This window comes from Rhineura floridana, chromosome 3 (assembly GCF_030035675.1).
Source record: "Rhineura floridana isolate rRhiFlo1 chromosome 3, rRhiFlo1.hap2, whole genome shotgun sequence".
In the NCBI taxonomy this organism is placed as follows: domain Eukaryota; kingdom Metazoa; phylum Chordata; class Lepidosauria; order Squamata; family Rhineuridae; genus Rhineura; species Rhineura floridana.
The window spans coordinates 194785697-194802655 of record NC_084482.1 but is presented as its reverse complement, the minus strand read 5'-3'; the positions used below and the strand labels follow the sequence as shown (position 1 = coordinate 194802655).

General features: G+C 41.6%; 1 protein-coding gene across 1 annotated transcript; it reads right to left on the bottom strand.

Annotated features, from left to right (window-relative positions):
* Window positions 1-3283: 3283 nt before the first annotated feature.
* On the bottom strand, window positions 3284-15785 carry LOC133378841 (vomeronasal type-2 receptor 26-like). Its single transcript, XM_061613455.1, has 6 exons — window positions 15640-15785; window positions 11803-12094; window positions 9434-10270; window positions 5644-5871; window positions 5116-5242; window positions 3284-4188 (listed from the first exon to the last, which is right to left on the bottom strand). The coding sequence occupies exons 1-6, from the start codon at window positions 15783-15785 to the stop codon at window positions 3284-3286; spliced, it is 2535 nt and encodes an 844-aa protein (XP_061469439.1).
* Window positions 15786-16959: the final 1174 nt, after the last annotated feature.

Sequence of the window (16959 nt, the reverse complement as noted above, 5' to 3'; positions counted from 1 at the left end):
AGTCAGGATTGACTTGAAGGCAGTCTAAGAAGAGGCAGCAGCAACTGTTGCCTCCTCTCACTCGTTCACTCACCACACTTCCTAAGCAACATCTCCAACAAATGTTGAATAGCATCAGGCTACCAGAGCCTCTCAGTTCCAGGGAATCAGGGGCACAGCTCAAGTCATAGGGAAATGCAGTCCTCCCTTTACCAACTGGTGAGTGGAGTTTTCAGTCCTGCTGGTTGAAGGGTGCTCCTTCACAAGCACTTTCCTAGCAGGGAAGGTGTTTGTGAAGCAGCAGCCAGCAGGATTGACTCCTCTCACCAGCTGGAGGGCAGAGAATTCAACCCTACTGGCTACAGGAATCTGCTTGGTTGGTCAATTATCCCAGAAAACTCCTTTTAAAAAGGTAATTGACTTCTGTTCTATTCTTTCTTGGAGTGTAGAATCTATCTAAACAGATTTGAATCCACTTCCCTCTCATAGCTTCCAGATAAATTTTGGGGGATTTTACCAAGAAGATGAGAGCCAAAGGCTAGGAGGATCTGTGTGCCTTTATCAATCCTTACTGATTCACTGCTCTCTAGGATTATTTATTTATTATTTATCACTGGCATTTGTTAGTAGCTTTTTTCAACAGTAGAACTCAAAGCGACTCACAACCAGAACGCAAAAACACAATAATTGAAATAACTTATAACAAGAGCAAACAATTGCAAAATAATTTTGAACAAAATAATACAACCATAATAAAAAATAACAAACAACAAATATTAGAATACAAGAATTAATACCACACTATAAATATAATAAATATAATATAAATATAATATAACATATAATAGAAGGCCACATTCCACAACCAGTCAGTACTGCAAAAGCAGAAAAAGAATGAAAGCAGCTTCAACTTAGCCTCCCCCAGTCTCCATCAGCCGTCACCCCAGTTCTTCCCGGAGGCCCAATCTCAGGCAGCAGCATCAAGTAACTGACTTGATCAGTAGCTGACTTCAGGGCAGTAGGAAGTGTTGGAAGCGATGGAAGCCTCAGGGCCAGCCCTGCCAGTTGGCACAGTCAGACAGTCTCCTCAGTTGGCAAATGTTGGGGAGCAGCTCCTGGCTGTTCCTGAGCCCCCTAGCTGTACCTTTCTGTTGGAAGACAGAGCTGTGTGCATAATGTGGCTTTTCCTGTTGTTGTTGTTATGTGCATTCAAGTCAATTACGACTTATGGCGACCCTATGAATCAGTGACCTCGAAGAGCATCTGTCATGAACCACCCTGTTCAGATCTTGTAAGTTCAGGTCTGTGACTTCCTTTATGGAAACAATCCATCTCTTGTTTGGTCTTCCTCTTTTTCTACTCCCTTCTGTCTTTCCCAGCATTATTGTCTTTTCTAGTAAACCATGTCTTCTCATGATGTGTCCAAAGTATGATAACCTCAGTTTCATCATTTTAGCTTCTAGTGACAATTCTGGTTTAGTTTGTTCAGACACCCAATTATTTGTCTTTTTCGCAGTCCATTGTATACGCAAAGCTCTCCTCCAACATCACATTTCAAATGAGCTGATTTTTCTCTTATCTGCCTTTTTCACTGTCCAACTTTCACATACATAGAGATAGGGAATACCATGGTCTGAATGATCCTGACTTTAATGTTAAATGAGACATCTTTGCATTTGAGGATCTTTTCTAGTTCTCTCATAGCTGTCCTCCCCAGTCCTAACCTTCTTCTGATTTCTTGACTATTGTCTCCATTTTAGTTAATGACTGTGCTGAGGTATTGATAATCCTTGATAAGTTCAATGTCCTCATTGTCAACTGTAAAGTTACATAAATCTTCTGTTGTCATTACTTTAGTCTTCTTGATGTTCATCTGTAGTCCTGCTTTTGTGCTTTCCTCTTTAACTTTCATTAGCATTTGTTTCAAATCATTACTGGCTTCTGCTGGTAGTATGGCGTCGTCTGCATATCTTAAATTATTGATATTTCTCCCTCCAGTTTCCACACCTTCATCTTGGTCCAATCCCGCTTTCCGTATGATATGTTCTGCATATAGATTAAACAAATAGGGTGATAAAACACACCTGTCTCACACTCTTTCCTGTTGGGACCAGTCAATTTCTCCATATTCTGTCCTTACAGTAGCCTCTTGTCCAGAGTATAGATTGCGCATCAGGACAATCAGATGCTGTGGCACCCCCATTTCTTTTAAAGTATTCCATAGTTTTTCATGATCTATACAAAGGCTTTGTTGTAATCTATAAAGCACAGGGTGATCTTTTTCTGAAATTCCTTGGTCCGTTCCATTATCCAACATATGTTTGCGATATGATCTCTGGTGCCTCTTCCCTTTCTAAATCCAGCTTGGACTTCTGGCATTTCTCGCTCCATATATGGTAAGAGCCTTTGTTGTAGAACCTTGAGAATTACTTTACTTGCACGAGATATTAAAGCAATAGTTTGATAATTACTGCATTCCCTGGGATCTCCTTTCTTTGGAATTGGGATGTATATTGAACACTTCCAGTCTGTGGGCCATTGATTAGTTTTCCATATTTGTTGACAAATTTTTATCAAATTTTGGACAGATTCAGTCTCAATAGCTTGTAGCAACTCTACTGGTATGCCATCTGTTCCTGGTGATTTGTTTCTGCCAAGTATTTTAACAGCAGCTTTCACCTCACATTCTACATTTTCTGGTTTTTCATCATACGGTTCCTCCATGAATGAATCTGTCATCCTGGCATCTCTTTTATAGAGTTCTCCATTGTATTACTTCCATCTTCCTTTTATTTCATCTTGGTCAGTCAGTGTGTTCCCCTGTTGATTATTGGCCCTGTTGATAATGTTGGCATTCCTACAGATATTACACAGAGAATATTGTGTGTGGGGGTGTTTATGTGTATGAAGAATCAGTTCTCTTTCATACAGCTGTGCTGAAAAACTCTCCCCACTGCATTTCCTGTGAAGGGGAGTGGAAACGTTCTGCTATTTCCAATGGGTGCAAAAATGCAACCCTTTTAGGTGGAGATGGTATCTTTTTGGCTGGCATTTATACAAGGTGGTGCCAGCTCCCTCATTCTTCACTTATAAAACACAATAAAGTTCATTGGCAGAGATCAGCATGGGGCAGCTGCCCCTGGGAACAATAATATGTAGAGATGCAGGATGTTCTCAAAGGCATTCCTGGGGAAATGACAGCCTCATCATGGTAAGTAAAAAGTGTTTTTTTTTAAATACACCCTGAATATTCACTCCACATAATGCCTCTGAAATTTGGTTGAGACATGCACTTGAAATCACCTTAAACTTTCCTCTTCATCATTAGGTGCTCCTTTGTATTCAGATCAGGCCTCAGTACAATGATGTAGCATTTGGGAAGGAAATTGCAACCCAGGAGCCCAGCACTGAAAGCCAAGATGGTTATGAGCTTCGCAACTGCTATGTATTTCCCCTTGGTGTTCTGATAGATTGGCACAAAGGACACCCCAAAACTGCAAATTATCAGCATGGTGAAGGTGACAAACTTGGCTTCATTGAAACCACTGGGTAGCTTCCTGGTTAAGAAAGCAACAATAAATGAAATGGCACCCAGAAGGACCATGTAGCCCACGACACAGTAAAACATGGTGAAGGACCCTTCGCTGCATTGCAGTATTATCTGTCCAACCTGAGAATCAAAGTCAAGTTCTAGAAAGGGGGGAGATATTACCATCCAGATAATGCAGATGCCAAACTGAATGGTGGAACAGAAAAAGACTATGACATTTCCCACATTCTTTCCTACCCATTTGCTGACCTTGTTCCCAGGCTTTGTGGCCATGAATGCCAACACCACAGTAATTGTTTTGGCCAACAGAGCAGAGATGGCCACCGAGAAGATGATGCTGAAGGCTATTCGGCGGAGAAGGCAGGTGACGTTTTGAGGTTGGCCAATGAATAAAAAGGGGGATGAAAAGGAAAGCAGGAGGGAAATGAGGAGGATGTAAGTGAGGTTTCGGTTATTGGCTTTAACTATTGGAGTGTTTTGGTGTTTAACAAAGATTCCAAAAACAGAACCTGTGATGAGGCAGAACAATAGGGCAAAGACAACAAAGGTAATCCCCAGGGGTTCTTCATAGGAAACAAAGACTGTAGTCTTGGGGATGCATTGATCTCTCTCATTGTTTGAGTATTGATATGGTGAACACTCATGACAATGATCTGCATCTGCAAGAAAAAAAACCCATTTCACTAAATCAAATTTCAAGATTTTTGAATATTATCAAGGAATTCCCTATTGAAATGTGAAAAAGGAATTTTTTTCAACTTTCTGTCTGTTACTGCAATTCCTAAGCAACATCTCCAACAAATCTTGAATTGTATCAGGCTACCAGAGTCTATCACTTCCAAAGAATCTGGGCACAGCTCAAGTCATAGGGAAATGCAGTCCTCCCTTTACCAACAGGTGAGTGGAGTTTTCAGTCCTGCTGGTTGGAGGGTGCTCCTTCACAAGCACTTTCCTCGCAGGGAAGGTGTTTGTGAAGCAGCAGCCAGCAGGAGTGAGTCCTCCTCTCACTAGCTGGAGGGCAGAGAATTCAGCCCTGCTGGCTACAGGAATCTGCTTGGCTGGATGATGCTGAAGTGGCATCCAGTAGGACTGAACTCTCCTGCTCCCAGCTGGAAAAAGGGGGAGGGAGAGACGCAGCATCACTTCCCCCCTTCCAACCTATGTTTAATTGAATGTCTTAATGACCCTAATTAAACATTTGCCCCTCCCCCAAATTTATTCAGGACTCAATCCAGGTTGGGGGGGCTGTGCACAGCCCTATACTGTACATCATGGTTAATAGCTTGCACAGGCAGCAGGACGCTGAGTGGTTTGCTTGGGTGAAAGTTATGCTGCGGAAGTTCTCTGCAAGCAACTAGTAGGGAAGCACGCTATAACTTGAGCCTCCTTGGGGTAATATTCTCAAGTAGTGCATCAGGCCAATTGTTTTCCTGAAATTGATTCACAGGAACTGAAGTGTAAAATTTTAATGTGTTGTGAAAAATCTACATCTTGAAATTCTGGATCTGAATTTTGCAAAGATGGCCATATCATCCTGAACCTGCTTTTCATCTCTCACTGCCTGCTGTTTCTTCAAAGACATTTACCTGTGTGAGTAGAAATGGTCCCTTTCATGCATGGGGTACAATGGTAGCAGCAGATTGGCTGTCCTTCTGGCACCACCTTGCTGTATCCAGGTTGGCAGCTTTCTGTACAGGCAGAACGGGGCTTTGTCTGATGGGCATCAAGAAAACAAAGAGGTTTTGAATTTTGAGGAGCTTGTGATTTGTCTGTAGGAACAGAGTATGATGGTAGTGTTCTGTCCTGATGGGTTGCAGAACAACTGAACCAGGTTCCCCATCCCTACTTTAAAAATTAAAATAAAATATATTATGGCATAAAAGTGTGTGCCATATGTTTTTTAGTCTTCATAGCACTGTAAAGTGCATCTTACACCTGATCACAGTAATGTCTTACAATGACCAACATTATTATGTCCAAATAACAAACGGGAGGTTGAGGCTGAGGTTGAGATCTGCTAATTTGTTCATTGTTAATTTGAACTGGAGATCTCCAGGCTCACACTCTTAGCTTCTATCTTACACCAGCTTGTAAAACATGAATAGATTCCTCACCTGGTTAAACCAATTGGGCCACACAATGGCCTCTTCGTGAATGGTCAGCTCTAGGCCTGATGGTGTCTGGGTCTGCAGATTCCCAACTTTCACTCTTACAGCAGATTGGTTGGGAAATGTGACCAAATTCACAATATCGTAGTCAGCCACCAATTCCCCATCTTCATCAAAATGCACCTCATCCATGGTATTACTGTTGAAGCGGACACTTCTCAGAAAAGGGTGGAGCTAGAAAGAGAGGTAAAATGCTAACATTTACAGGGTGGATAAATGCATTGGAGTGGATCAATTCCTTCCCAGTCTTCAGGCTTTCCATTTCTTTGGCAGAAACAGATGCAGTCCTTGAATGTGAGAACAAATGTCTGATCTATGATGGAGATTTCAGGAGAAATATAATGAAAACCACGGCTTTCCTCAGTTCTACAGTTCCACACACTTTACTGTATCTAGAGAGTGATTCACACAGATGAGGTGTGTGAAAAAATGATTTTTATGAGGTAAAATTTACATGTAAGAATGGTGTCATGATGTGAACCCTTGGTGTGAAAATTGGGTGAAGTGGCATGTGGGGAACATGGTACTCCTGGCTAAAACTAGAACAGATACCATGTACATGGGTTCAGCTGGTAGTCTGCCAAAAAGCAGCTAGGCTGTTACAGTTTTTAAAAGAGATGTTTTGATTACAACTTGCTGGGTTTTCAGTTATAGCAGTTAACAGCAGAATCTAGGTTTTACATGGGTCAGGATAATTGAAAAGTGTCAAACTGTGACAGATCCTTTAGTATTCTGTTTAAAATGATTGGTCCTTTGTTAAAGCTCAATGAGAATACATAATTTCAGGGATAATGTGATGATTATACCAGTTGTTGGGAACAGCAAGAGGGGAGAGTGCTCTTCCACTCAGGTACTGCTTGGGCAACTGGTTGGCCTGATGGAGCAGGCACTTACGTTCTTAGGGTTCTAACCATAGTAAATATGGCTGCAGGTAATCACTTTTGGGAGTGCAATGGAGTCAGTGGAAAGGAGAAGAGCTTGAAGGGGAGCAGACAATCAACTGAAGGTATAAGCCAAGGGAAGCCATCCAGGAGAGAGAGTCTCAAAAGGCAGCTCTCTAGGATAGTTTCAAGTCAAAGTGATAGTAGGTGACAGATGGCTTCATGAAGACTTCAGAGCAGGCAACTGTGATCTCTTTATGGTTCTGGTCTTCGAGTACCTGACTAGAAGACAGGGATGGTCCTAGGATAGTGCCCTGGGTAAGGAGTGCCTTTGGTGCCCCCCCCATAGTCAGCTTTGCAGGGTCACCAAGAGGGTTTGTGGGGCCTGATGCAGGTGTGATGTTAGTGGCCCTGCAGCTGTCCCCTACAATGACCCATACATATTTATACAAAGCTAGGGACCACATGTGAGAATTATTATATGCACATATTACTACTCTTGCCTGTAGCTTCTCCTTGCTCTGGGATCAAACAGAATTATAGATGTGCTTCATTTTTAAGGGAATAGAGATCAGATTGTCCTTCTCCTGAGTACCTCCTCCAAGTTCCAGGCCCCCTCTGGCAGAGTTTTTTTTTGGTTTTTGGGGCTCAGTCTCACAGGTCTTCTGCTTCTGGTCTGCTGCTAATCTTCTGCACTACCCACTCAGAAAGGATTCCTCCCTTAAGGCCTGGCCTCTCACCATTCCTTCACCTTTCCCTGTGGTAATTGCCACAAAAATTACTTTTCAGTGGCACTTTGCATGCAAATCTTAGGTGGTGTTCACTTACCCACCCACCCACTACTTGAACTCTTTCCCTGGTGGGCCTGGAGTCCTTCCTGTGACAAGAACGGGCTGCTTGCTCTACCCCAGAATCCTTCCTTAAAGCCATCCCTCTTTCTTTTCTCCTTACAACAAACTCTGTAACCAGGGGTATTTGGCCTGGGCCGATGATACACCTGCCTGACCAGTCTCATTTCTATTGCTGCCCAGACATATAGAAATATTTTACTGTACTGTGATTGATTTAGACTTCTGATGGAGACAACATTCCAAGGCTTCAGCAGGCAGCTACATTTATAAGGATACTAAGTCACTTAAGCAATCAGAAGAAAGGAATGCAAGGCCTTTCCTGCATCTTCCCTGCTGAAGAGATTTACCTGAGTCTCTTCCAACAGGAGTGGCTTGCATAAACTCATATTAAAAACATTAATGTGGGCTCACCACAAGCTGTCAGCTGACTGCCCCGAGCCAGGATACTGGAGGGGGCCTCCCAGAGCAGCAGGAAAACCAGGAGCAGCTCATTTTTTGCTCTTAATGCGTAGGATGCAGGAGTGACTGTGTAGGAAATTAGCCTGGCTGTATACTGAACACCGGGGTATGTTTGTTGAAGCACTAGTAAGCATTTGTGTCTTTCTTCCATGCTCACTTACTTCATTCAGTCCCCATGTGTGCTGTGTTTACAGTATAAAATACAATTGTCAGACTTTCACATATTTTACTTAGAAGTAACTTCCTTGAAATAAATTAGGCTTCCTTCCTACTGAAAAAAATGGAGATGTTGCCCCTCCCAATTTTCTACCTCCCCTATGAAGTTGCTTGTCAACACTGTGGTGTAATTTATTATTACACATTAAACACTAAAATGGTTAAACCAGAGTGGTTTAACAATCAACCCATCTTCCCAGGAAATTCTTGGAATTGTAACACTGAGGGGAACAGGAGTCTCCTAAGAGCATTCAGCACCCTCTAAAAACTAGAATTCCCAGGATTCATTGGAGGAAGCTGTGATGTTCCTATATATTAGTGTATATATGGTAAGTGCTGGTTGTTTAGAGTATACATGGTAAGTAGTGAAAGAGGAGGGGGAGTGAATGGGCAATAGAATGCTTGATGATTGGCTGAGTGTTTCTGGTCTTCGAGTACCTGACTAGAAGACAGGGATGGTCCTAGGATAGTGCCCTGGGTAAGGAGTGCCTTTGGTGCCTGTGATGTTCCTATATTAATGTATATATGGTAAGTGTTGTTGTTTTAGAAGATACATGGTAAGTGGAGTGAAAGAGGGGGAGTGAATGGGCAGTAGAATGCGAGATGATTGGCTGAGTGTTTAAAATGGCTGAATGTATAAAAGGAAGAGTGAGAGTGGAATCTGGGGGGGAGAAGAGAAAGAGTGGATTGCTTGGTGGGGTTTAGAGAGTTGTTTACCAGGAGGGAGGTGGAGTTCGGATTAGTATTGAGTAAAACCATATGCTTATGTGCCTTAAGAAGAAATCTTGTTAATCTTGTTAGCTTTGTTATCTTTAATAAATACTTAATTTGGTTTACCAAAGGCCTGATCCTTGGCTGGAGTTTCACAGACCAGAAGGGAGGGTAAGGTAATGACCAAGGCTGAAGGGGAACTGTAACAAATGGTGGCAGCGGTGAAGAGAATAACAATACCAGTATTCAGAGTCTCTGGGAATACTAGTATTGGGACATTACTGGTGGTTGCCTAGCAGGGGGATCTGTTGAGATCTGTGCTAGAGCGGATAGGTAAACCATAAGAGAGTGCGGTCCGGACTGGTGGAGTCCCTGGTGGTGCCTAGAGACAGGCAGTAACCACGAGCAGGTAGGAACCTGACAGGGAGAGCCAGGGAAGGACGCATCACAGTGCCCCCCCATAGTCAGCTTTGCAGGGTCACCAAGAGGGTTTGTGGGACCTGATGCAGGTGCGATGTTAGTGGCCCTGCAGCTGTCCCCTACAATGACCCATACATATTTATACAAAGCTAGGGACCACATGTCATTTCTCTCCTTCTCTCTCTCACTCTTTCTTACCTGCCATGGCTCTATGTTCAGAAGGTCCAGTCTGCCTTCTTCTGCAGTCTTCATGCGGCTAGATATGGATGTGATCAGAGCATGGAAGGCATGTGCCACAACATAGACAGCACGATAAACATTGTCACTCTCAGCAGACATCCCTTTCCCAAGCCAAGCTGGGGGAAGACCTTCCAGCTTTCCCCTCTCCCTGCATCTTTTCCAGGTTTTCCTTGACCATCTGTGGTTTGAATGAGCGCAGTCAAATGTTTCTGACCGAACAGAATCAAGGGAATATTCATCTTGAGTCAAGAAAAGGTCCTGGGATTTGGACCTCTTATTTGTTTGAATGCTGAAGGCCAATGACCCATGGAAGAATTTGATATTCCAGTATGTAAAAAACGTGCTTGAGGTGAAGCCCCACAAAGCTGTGGAGATCCAAACTTTCCCTATAGAGGCATTATTTATTCTTTCAATTTCATTTAGTCCATATGGCAACAGTAACATTGAATCAGAGTCCCCATAACAGATCATCACATTGGCTTTCCTCTGTGTAAGATGTGTTAAACAGCTTAAAAGTGTTTGTTTTAGAACATTAATGTCAAGAGAAAATACTTGTGGGATCCCGTATGTGAAGGCTACACAAATATCACTTCTGATGAATGTTGAGTTCAAGGTTCTCACAAAGAGTTCTCCACCATCATTGTCTGGAGCAATGAGACCGACCCACGTCCACCCAAAATACTGCAGCAACTTAAGTATTCCCTTGTACTGCAGAGTTGCCTTGGGACTCATCCAGTAGGAAGAGGGGAATGGAGTTTTGTCACTCAGAATGTGGTTGACAAAACCATAAGACAGCTAGTAAAAACAAAGAAAAAGGCATCAATGCACAGTGCTGGAAACAATGCACAGACATAGCTAGCCTAAAATAGCTTCTGCTTAACAGCACAATTCTGTACATATCTACTCACATGTATGTTCCACTCAGCTGGGACTTACTCTCAGCATCCCTGGTAAATGCATTTGGGATTGCTGACTTTTTGTGCAATTATTGTACGTTTGGCTCCCTTGCAGAACTGTCTCAAAATACAAATATTTCAACGTTGTGGTATAAACATTTCCAAACTGAAATCCTGTTGTTCTATTTTCCACTTTTTTTTCATTTCCTGAAACTGGGCTTCATTTTACCATTGCCATGGAAATTATTACCAGATTTCTCATCTTTTATTGGAGTTGACTACTTTAACATTCTGACAGAATCGTACTACACATAAGATCTATTGAACCAAGTGGTGCTTGTTGACTTCTGACTGCATAAGTTGTTTATCTGATTTATTACCCACCTTTCACTATAAGGTCCCAGAGTGAGTTACAACATGAAAAACAGTTTAAAACAAGCTAATATTGTAAAACAAATTGAAATTTAACATGAGATTTTCCATCAGCTGAAATACAAGCTTTAGATTTTAATTAGAAATGCAAGAGCTTTTGCAAAGAAGTATTCCTGTTCAAACTGCTAACCTGAAACAGGAACTCCCTCAAAGAAACAGTATCCAGCCTTGATGGATTATTTTCCACATTCTCTGACTTCCTTTATGCTAATCTGTCACAAACAAACAGGAAATCCTCCTTATCTCCTCATTCACCTGCCACAGCAGGGACAGTTTTATCAATTACCCTGATACTCTGGCAATGGCATCTTTACTCCTGCTCTGATAAAAATCTCATTCTCTTGGATTAACCTTCAACAGTGGAGGTTGGTCCATTAGGGTTACCAGGGCACTGCCCACCAACTTCAGTCTGCTCTCAGCCAGCCCTCACTTGCCTGCCTCCTTACTTAAAACCAGACGTGTGTGTGTGTGTATAACACTTAAATATAACACTGCCTGGCAACTTCCTTAATCTCAGTCTCAGTGTTGGCCTTGTAGAACTCAGCAGGGAGAATGATGAGGACAAAGCTATAATTTGTTGGCTCTGCCTCCACCTACCGTTGGGCTCTCTACCTGCTGCCCAATAGTTCTAATGGACATCAGCCAGCAGTGCCTTCCAGAACATCACTGCTCCTCATCCTGCCCCTCCAATTGTCTCCCATACCTTTGAATTGCTTGGTCCCTTGTGGGCTTCAGGGAAGGAGAACAATGTGAAGTCTTTCTGATGAGAGTTTAAAGTTTCTTTTAGATAGGTTTCATCTTGCCCCTTGTGGTGCAGAGCCACAAAAGGCAAATACTGTGAGTTCACATGGTTATCACAACTCTTCCTGAGGCACATTATTAACAGAAAACTCCCAAACTGAGAGAAAGGTTACACCTTTTTCAATCCCCATGACCCAGTTTCAATTACAAACGTTTGGCCTGAGATGTGCTCATTCCAATCCCTATTGTTCTCCATACCTGAGGGACCTTGTACACATCTAGCATAGTTGCCATCAGAAAAAAGGTTTCAAAGTCCCCTCCTTGAATAACAGCCAGGAGCTTTTCTTGCCTTCCACACTTGAAATTAGGGACCATCCAATGTCCAGTGGAGAGGAGATGTGCTGTGGCTTCACAGGTTATCCTGACACTGAAACAGTTTTCATAGATGTTGTAGCCGAGGGTGATATTGGGTAAGAGCTTGGGATTTTCACTGATCTCTTTAATGGCAAACAAGATGGCTAGGACATGCTGGTAGTTCATCTCCCATATCCTGAAATGAAAAGCAAGTGGAATATTGACCAGGTTAAAAAAAATGTGTCCAAATCCTGCTTTTCCTATTCAAAATGCCAGTGACATTAAGATCCCAGTGGGTTGGCTAGTTGGGAAAAAGTCTTAAAAACATGTATATTCCTGACTTTCGATCAGAGGTCCATCTTGTCAATGTCTCAGAGCACGAAGGGAAAGTCCTGCCCTCTCTAGGACCCATTGCCATTTGGCTCCTCCCCTGCTAGAACTGCCTCCTGCAGTGGCCATCATACCTTATTTTGTTTATTTTCCTCTTTCCATCCCGTTAATTTTCCCTTTCATACTGTGCCGTTTGAATACAATAACTCTGAACCTCATTGAATGTGTTGGCAGAAATGTGGTGTCAAATGTAGCAAGGAAACAATCTATATAGAATTTATATGCCTTTTTTCAAGATTGCTGCAAAAGCAGCTTATAATACATACAACAATGCAGATCAAGAGTTCAGGTACAGTAGCAATTCAGGCAATAGACCATCAAGAATTCAAGAACATTTCAATAAAATATTTCAAAAGTGTGCATGTTTCTTCTCTCTTGACCCCAGCTGAACTTGCCTACATCACGTGATTATGTATGAGGTTAACAAATATTGTGGGAGTCAAAGCTCATTTTCATCTATCCCCAGCTTTTCGGGTTGCTCATATAAAAAATGGTACTGAGCTGACATTGTATGTAGAAGTCCGAAAGATATGCATTAGCCCCCATCTTCAGCAGCCTTGAAAACTGCGAAAATCAATAGAAAAAGAACAATAACAAGATCATGGCTTTGAAATTAGTTCCTTCAAACAGAGCCTGTTGTAGCAATTGTGATTTGCTAGATGCTGTATGATTTGTAATTGTATTTTGGTTGTTTCTGTTATTTCTTATATATTGTATTTTATTGTATCAGTTTGAATTCCATAGAATTCAAATTGTAATACAATAAAATACAGTATAAGAAATAAAAGAAGCAATAGAAAGGCAAACTCAATATGAATATTTCATGCAATAGACTTCCTGTCTCCCATCTTCAGCCACAAATCCACAGAAATCCACCACCTGAATGAAGCTTGTGGACCACTGGAGGTCCTTGAACCACCGTTTGGGACCCCCTGCTTTGAACTATCCCTATATCTTAACGGTTGGTTTTTGTTGTTCACGTGGTCATTTTTCCCTGAGAAGAGAAGACGGAATAACATGATTTAGTTATAAGATGTGTAAATAAGATTACTCAATTGTCAAAAAGTATACATGGTTGTATTAAGACCAGGAGCAACAATTTAAGTGTCTGGCTGTAGAATTTATAATTTTCTTTTTCTTTTAAATTTTTATTTCAATTTTTTGTTTTTGTTTGTGCATATAATAAACCTAATAAAACATTCTGGTTTTTTTAAATGCCATTGACAGTAATAGTAAGAGCCCAATGGGTTGGCTACTAGGGGAAAAAAAGACATTCATTTGCATATTCCTTCCCTTTATGAAACAATATGAAACCTGAAACTGACACACATCCTTTGATATTTGCACTTATTTGAATGTTGTGATGTAGTTCAGCGCTAATATATTCATTTTTATGCAAACTTTAGTATATGCATTTTTGTAGATATTGTTTGGTTGGTGAACTGCATTGCAAAATTTGGATAAACACAAATTTTGAAGAATCCTGTGTTTTGGTTCTTGTATTTTTTTGAATGTGAATCTGATATATGTGAATTGCATCAAATTTCTCCCCATCCTTAATTTTAAGCTATGAAAACAAAAGCTTAAAACAAAGGCCCTGAATACAATTACTGTGAACCACCTTGAATGCATTGTCAGAAAAGTGGGGTAAAATTGTAGCAAACAAACTAATATACTATTGTAGACAATGTGTATGTCTTTTCTGCAGGTTTGCTATAAAAGCGGCTTACCTTTCAGCAACAACAATTGAACAGACAGTAGGAATACAGTGCAATTGCTCAGTTGCCGTCCAATTCATTTAATAGACAAGATGTCAACGGATTAAAATATTTCAAAATTTTGTATTTCTTCTTTCTTTCCCAGACTGCACTACAATACAACTTGGGATTTATTATGCAAGAAGTTGGCAAATATTTTGGGAGTCAAAGCTCACTTGAATGTATCCCAGGTGTTTCAGGTTGCTAATATAAAAACTTTTCATGTGCAATTATAGCTGCCAGATGCATTATAATACTATGTTAAATGTTTCTGAGGGATAAAAAGAAATATTGTCCTATAATTCACCATGATTTGCTTATATCTCCAGTTAACCATCTACGATTAATCAAATTTCAACCAGCAAGCAATATGTAATAATGCACATATGTAAAGTAATATGCCATACAAATACAGAGCTCCTTTACCATCTAGTGTTTGCAATGTTGTTAATGACAACTGTGTCAGTTTCCTAGAAATGTTAGCATGCGTTGCTCCTTCTTCAAATCAGTATTAATTCTAAGTTGTATGGGGACATTTATAAAAACAAACAACATTATCTGGAGGATTTTTTTTCATATGGCAATCCTACCAGCCAAAAAGTAGTTAATTTGACAATTTTTAAAAATCCATTGATGTCTGCAAGTATGCAGGCATTTGTACAAGCAGTCTGTATTTTATACACTCTGTATTTGATACAATTCAGGGTATTTAATATAATTTTCAGACCATCTGGGAATAATGGTGATATAAAACACCTTTCTTTGCACTGTATGATAAGTATCCAGCAATTCAACCTTTTTTCTTTTTTGAATGCCTCCGGTGTCAGAGAGCCCACTGCCTCTCTAGGTAATTGGTTCCATTGTCCTTTCTTTCTGTTCATCTTAATCCCAGAAACCTTTCCATTTTGACCTCTATAAATCAGTACTACTGAAATCCTAGGTGCACTTATTAGGAATTAAGTTCTTCTGAACACAGTGGGATTTATTTCCAAGGAAGCTGTAGGCTAAGGAGCCTCTGTGGCTTCTCTTCAAATACCAGTGTGTTTACAGGTGGGATCTGCAACAACATGTTGCAGTATGGGGGAGTGCCCTGTTCAGAATTGCAGCCTGCCAGCCATGCCCTTTTCCTAGCTACTCCATTACATTCCACCAGCACCCCTAGTTTCCATTTCCCCTCCCCAACAGACAGACAGCATCCTGTGTCTGCTGAGCAAACTCAGCTCACACTCAGCAGTTTGTCTCCCTTCCCTTTCAAGTTTTGTTTCCTAAAGGTTTTTGGTACTTTAAACTTTGGGGTTCCTCCAGCTCTGCTGATAGCTCACTGTTTTGTGCAGATGATGTTATTTGATTACAAAAGGATTGACACTTAGATGTCTGAAAACCATGTTTGTCACCAGAAAAGAAAGACCATAAAGGCATATCTCATTCATATCTCCACGTGAATCCTCCACTTTCCCAGTCATCTTGCAAATCATTTTTCAGAATGCAGAAGAATCTGCTGCTCACTCAGTCAGAAAGAATATACTGTAGTTTCTTTTTTTTAGGGAAGATCAGAATTGGCTGAGAACAAACATGAATAGCAAGTAATACTTACATGAGGGAGTCATGGGCAGGGTCAGACAAGAAAGCATATTCTGGATACTTAGCTGTCTTCACTGGTATAACTCCAGTAATGAGATAATCTCCTGGACTATAATAATTATTTAGAGACATTTGTGGGCTTGAGAGATCTTCATTCATTGCTATCCCAAAGAGCAAATGAAACGATAGTAGCAGCAGGATCATTTTAGGAATAGGCAAGCAAGAATTACCTTCCTTCAATGGGCTTTATTATATAGCTGGTCAGTGCACTGGCAGTGATATCTGCCAGGAAAGAAATGCAGCAGCCTTGCAAGCCTCATCCTGCATCTGACTTCACAGAGGAAGAGCCAAGCCGGGCTTCAGCGCTAACAGAGATGCAGTCAAACATCTGACTGGCAGACCACCTCTGATTTTCTAAATCCCAGCCCTCATCCTTATTAGCCCAGGAAGTTCATTTATGTTGCTCTCTTTTCAGATTTGGAACAAGGAATTATCAGTGAATCTGGGTTCCAATGATTACTATTGTTACTGATATTAAAAGTGACCTCCATAAAAATACACCCTATGGGACTTTGGCCACAGGAACACAAGATCACAATGATTTTGATAATTGTAGGGAACATAACAGCACCTCTTGGTACACTCTCTTTGCGGCACTGGTGCAGAGCAGGAGAAAACATGTTTGCAAAAGTTGAAAGGGCAGTGAACTTGGACTAATGTTTAGTGAGGGTACAGGCAACCTGTGGTCCTTCAGATGCTGCTGGGCTACAACTCTCATCATCCCTGACTATTGGTCAGGTTGTCTGAGGCTGATGGGCATTGAAGTCTAAGAACAATGGGAAGCCACCTCTTCCCCACTTCAGTTTAGTGGAACAATTGCTCAGAAGAGCCAGGAACATGATTTTTACGTATGTTCATACATCACCTGGACAGGCAAACCTTGGCCAGTTTCTTGAAAGTTTGGAGGGAAACCCACAGCAGATTCCACTGCTCCACTGACATGAATCCACCACAGGTAGAATCCGATTCAGACCTTCCCCCTCATGTCATTAACCCATTTATTGTACATGCAGCCTGCTTTGCTGGTATAGCACAGTGGGGAGGAGAGCCTGGCTGGGAGTTTGTGAGTTCAAATCTCCGCTTGTGTCTCTTGGGTGTCAAGGGCCAGCTAAAGATCACCTCACAGTGAGTGGCTCAGGGGTTACGTGCCCCGCCACCTGTGCAGCTGTGGGCAAGCTGCATAGTCCCAAGGAGCCCAGTTGCCCCCCAGCTGGCAGTTGCAGACAAGGAAGGGGCTGGCTTGTGCAGCTGTGGCAGGTCCTAGCCAGCTGGG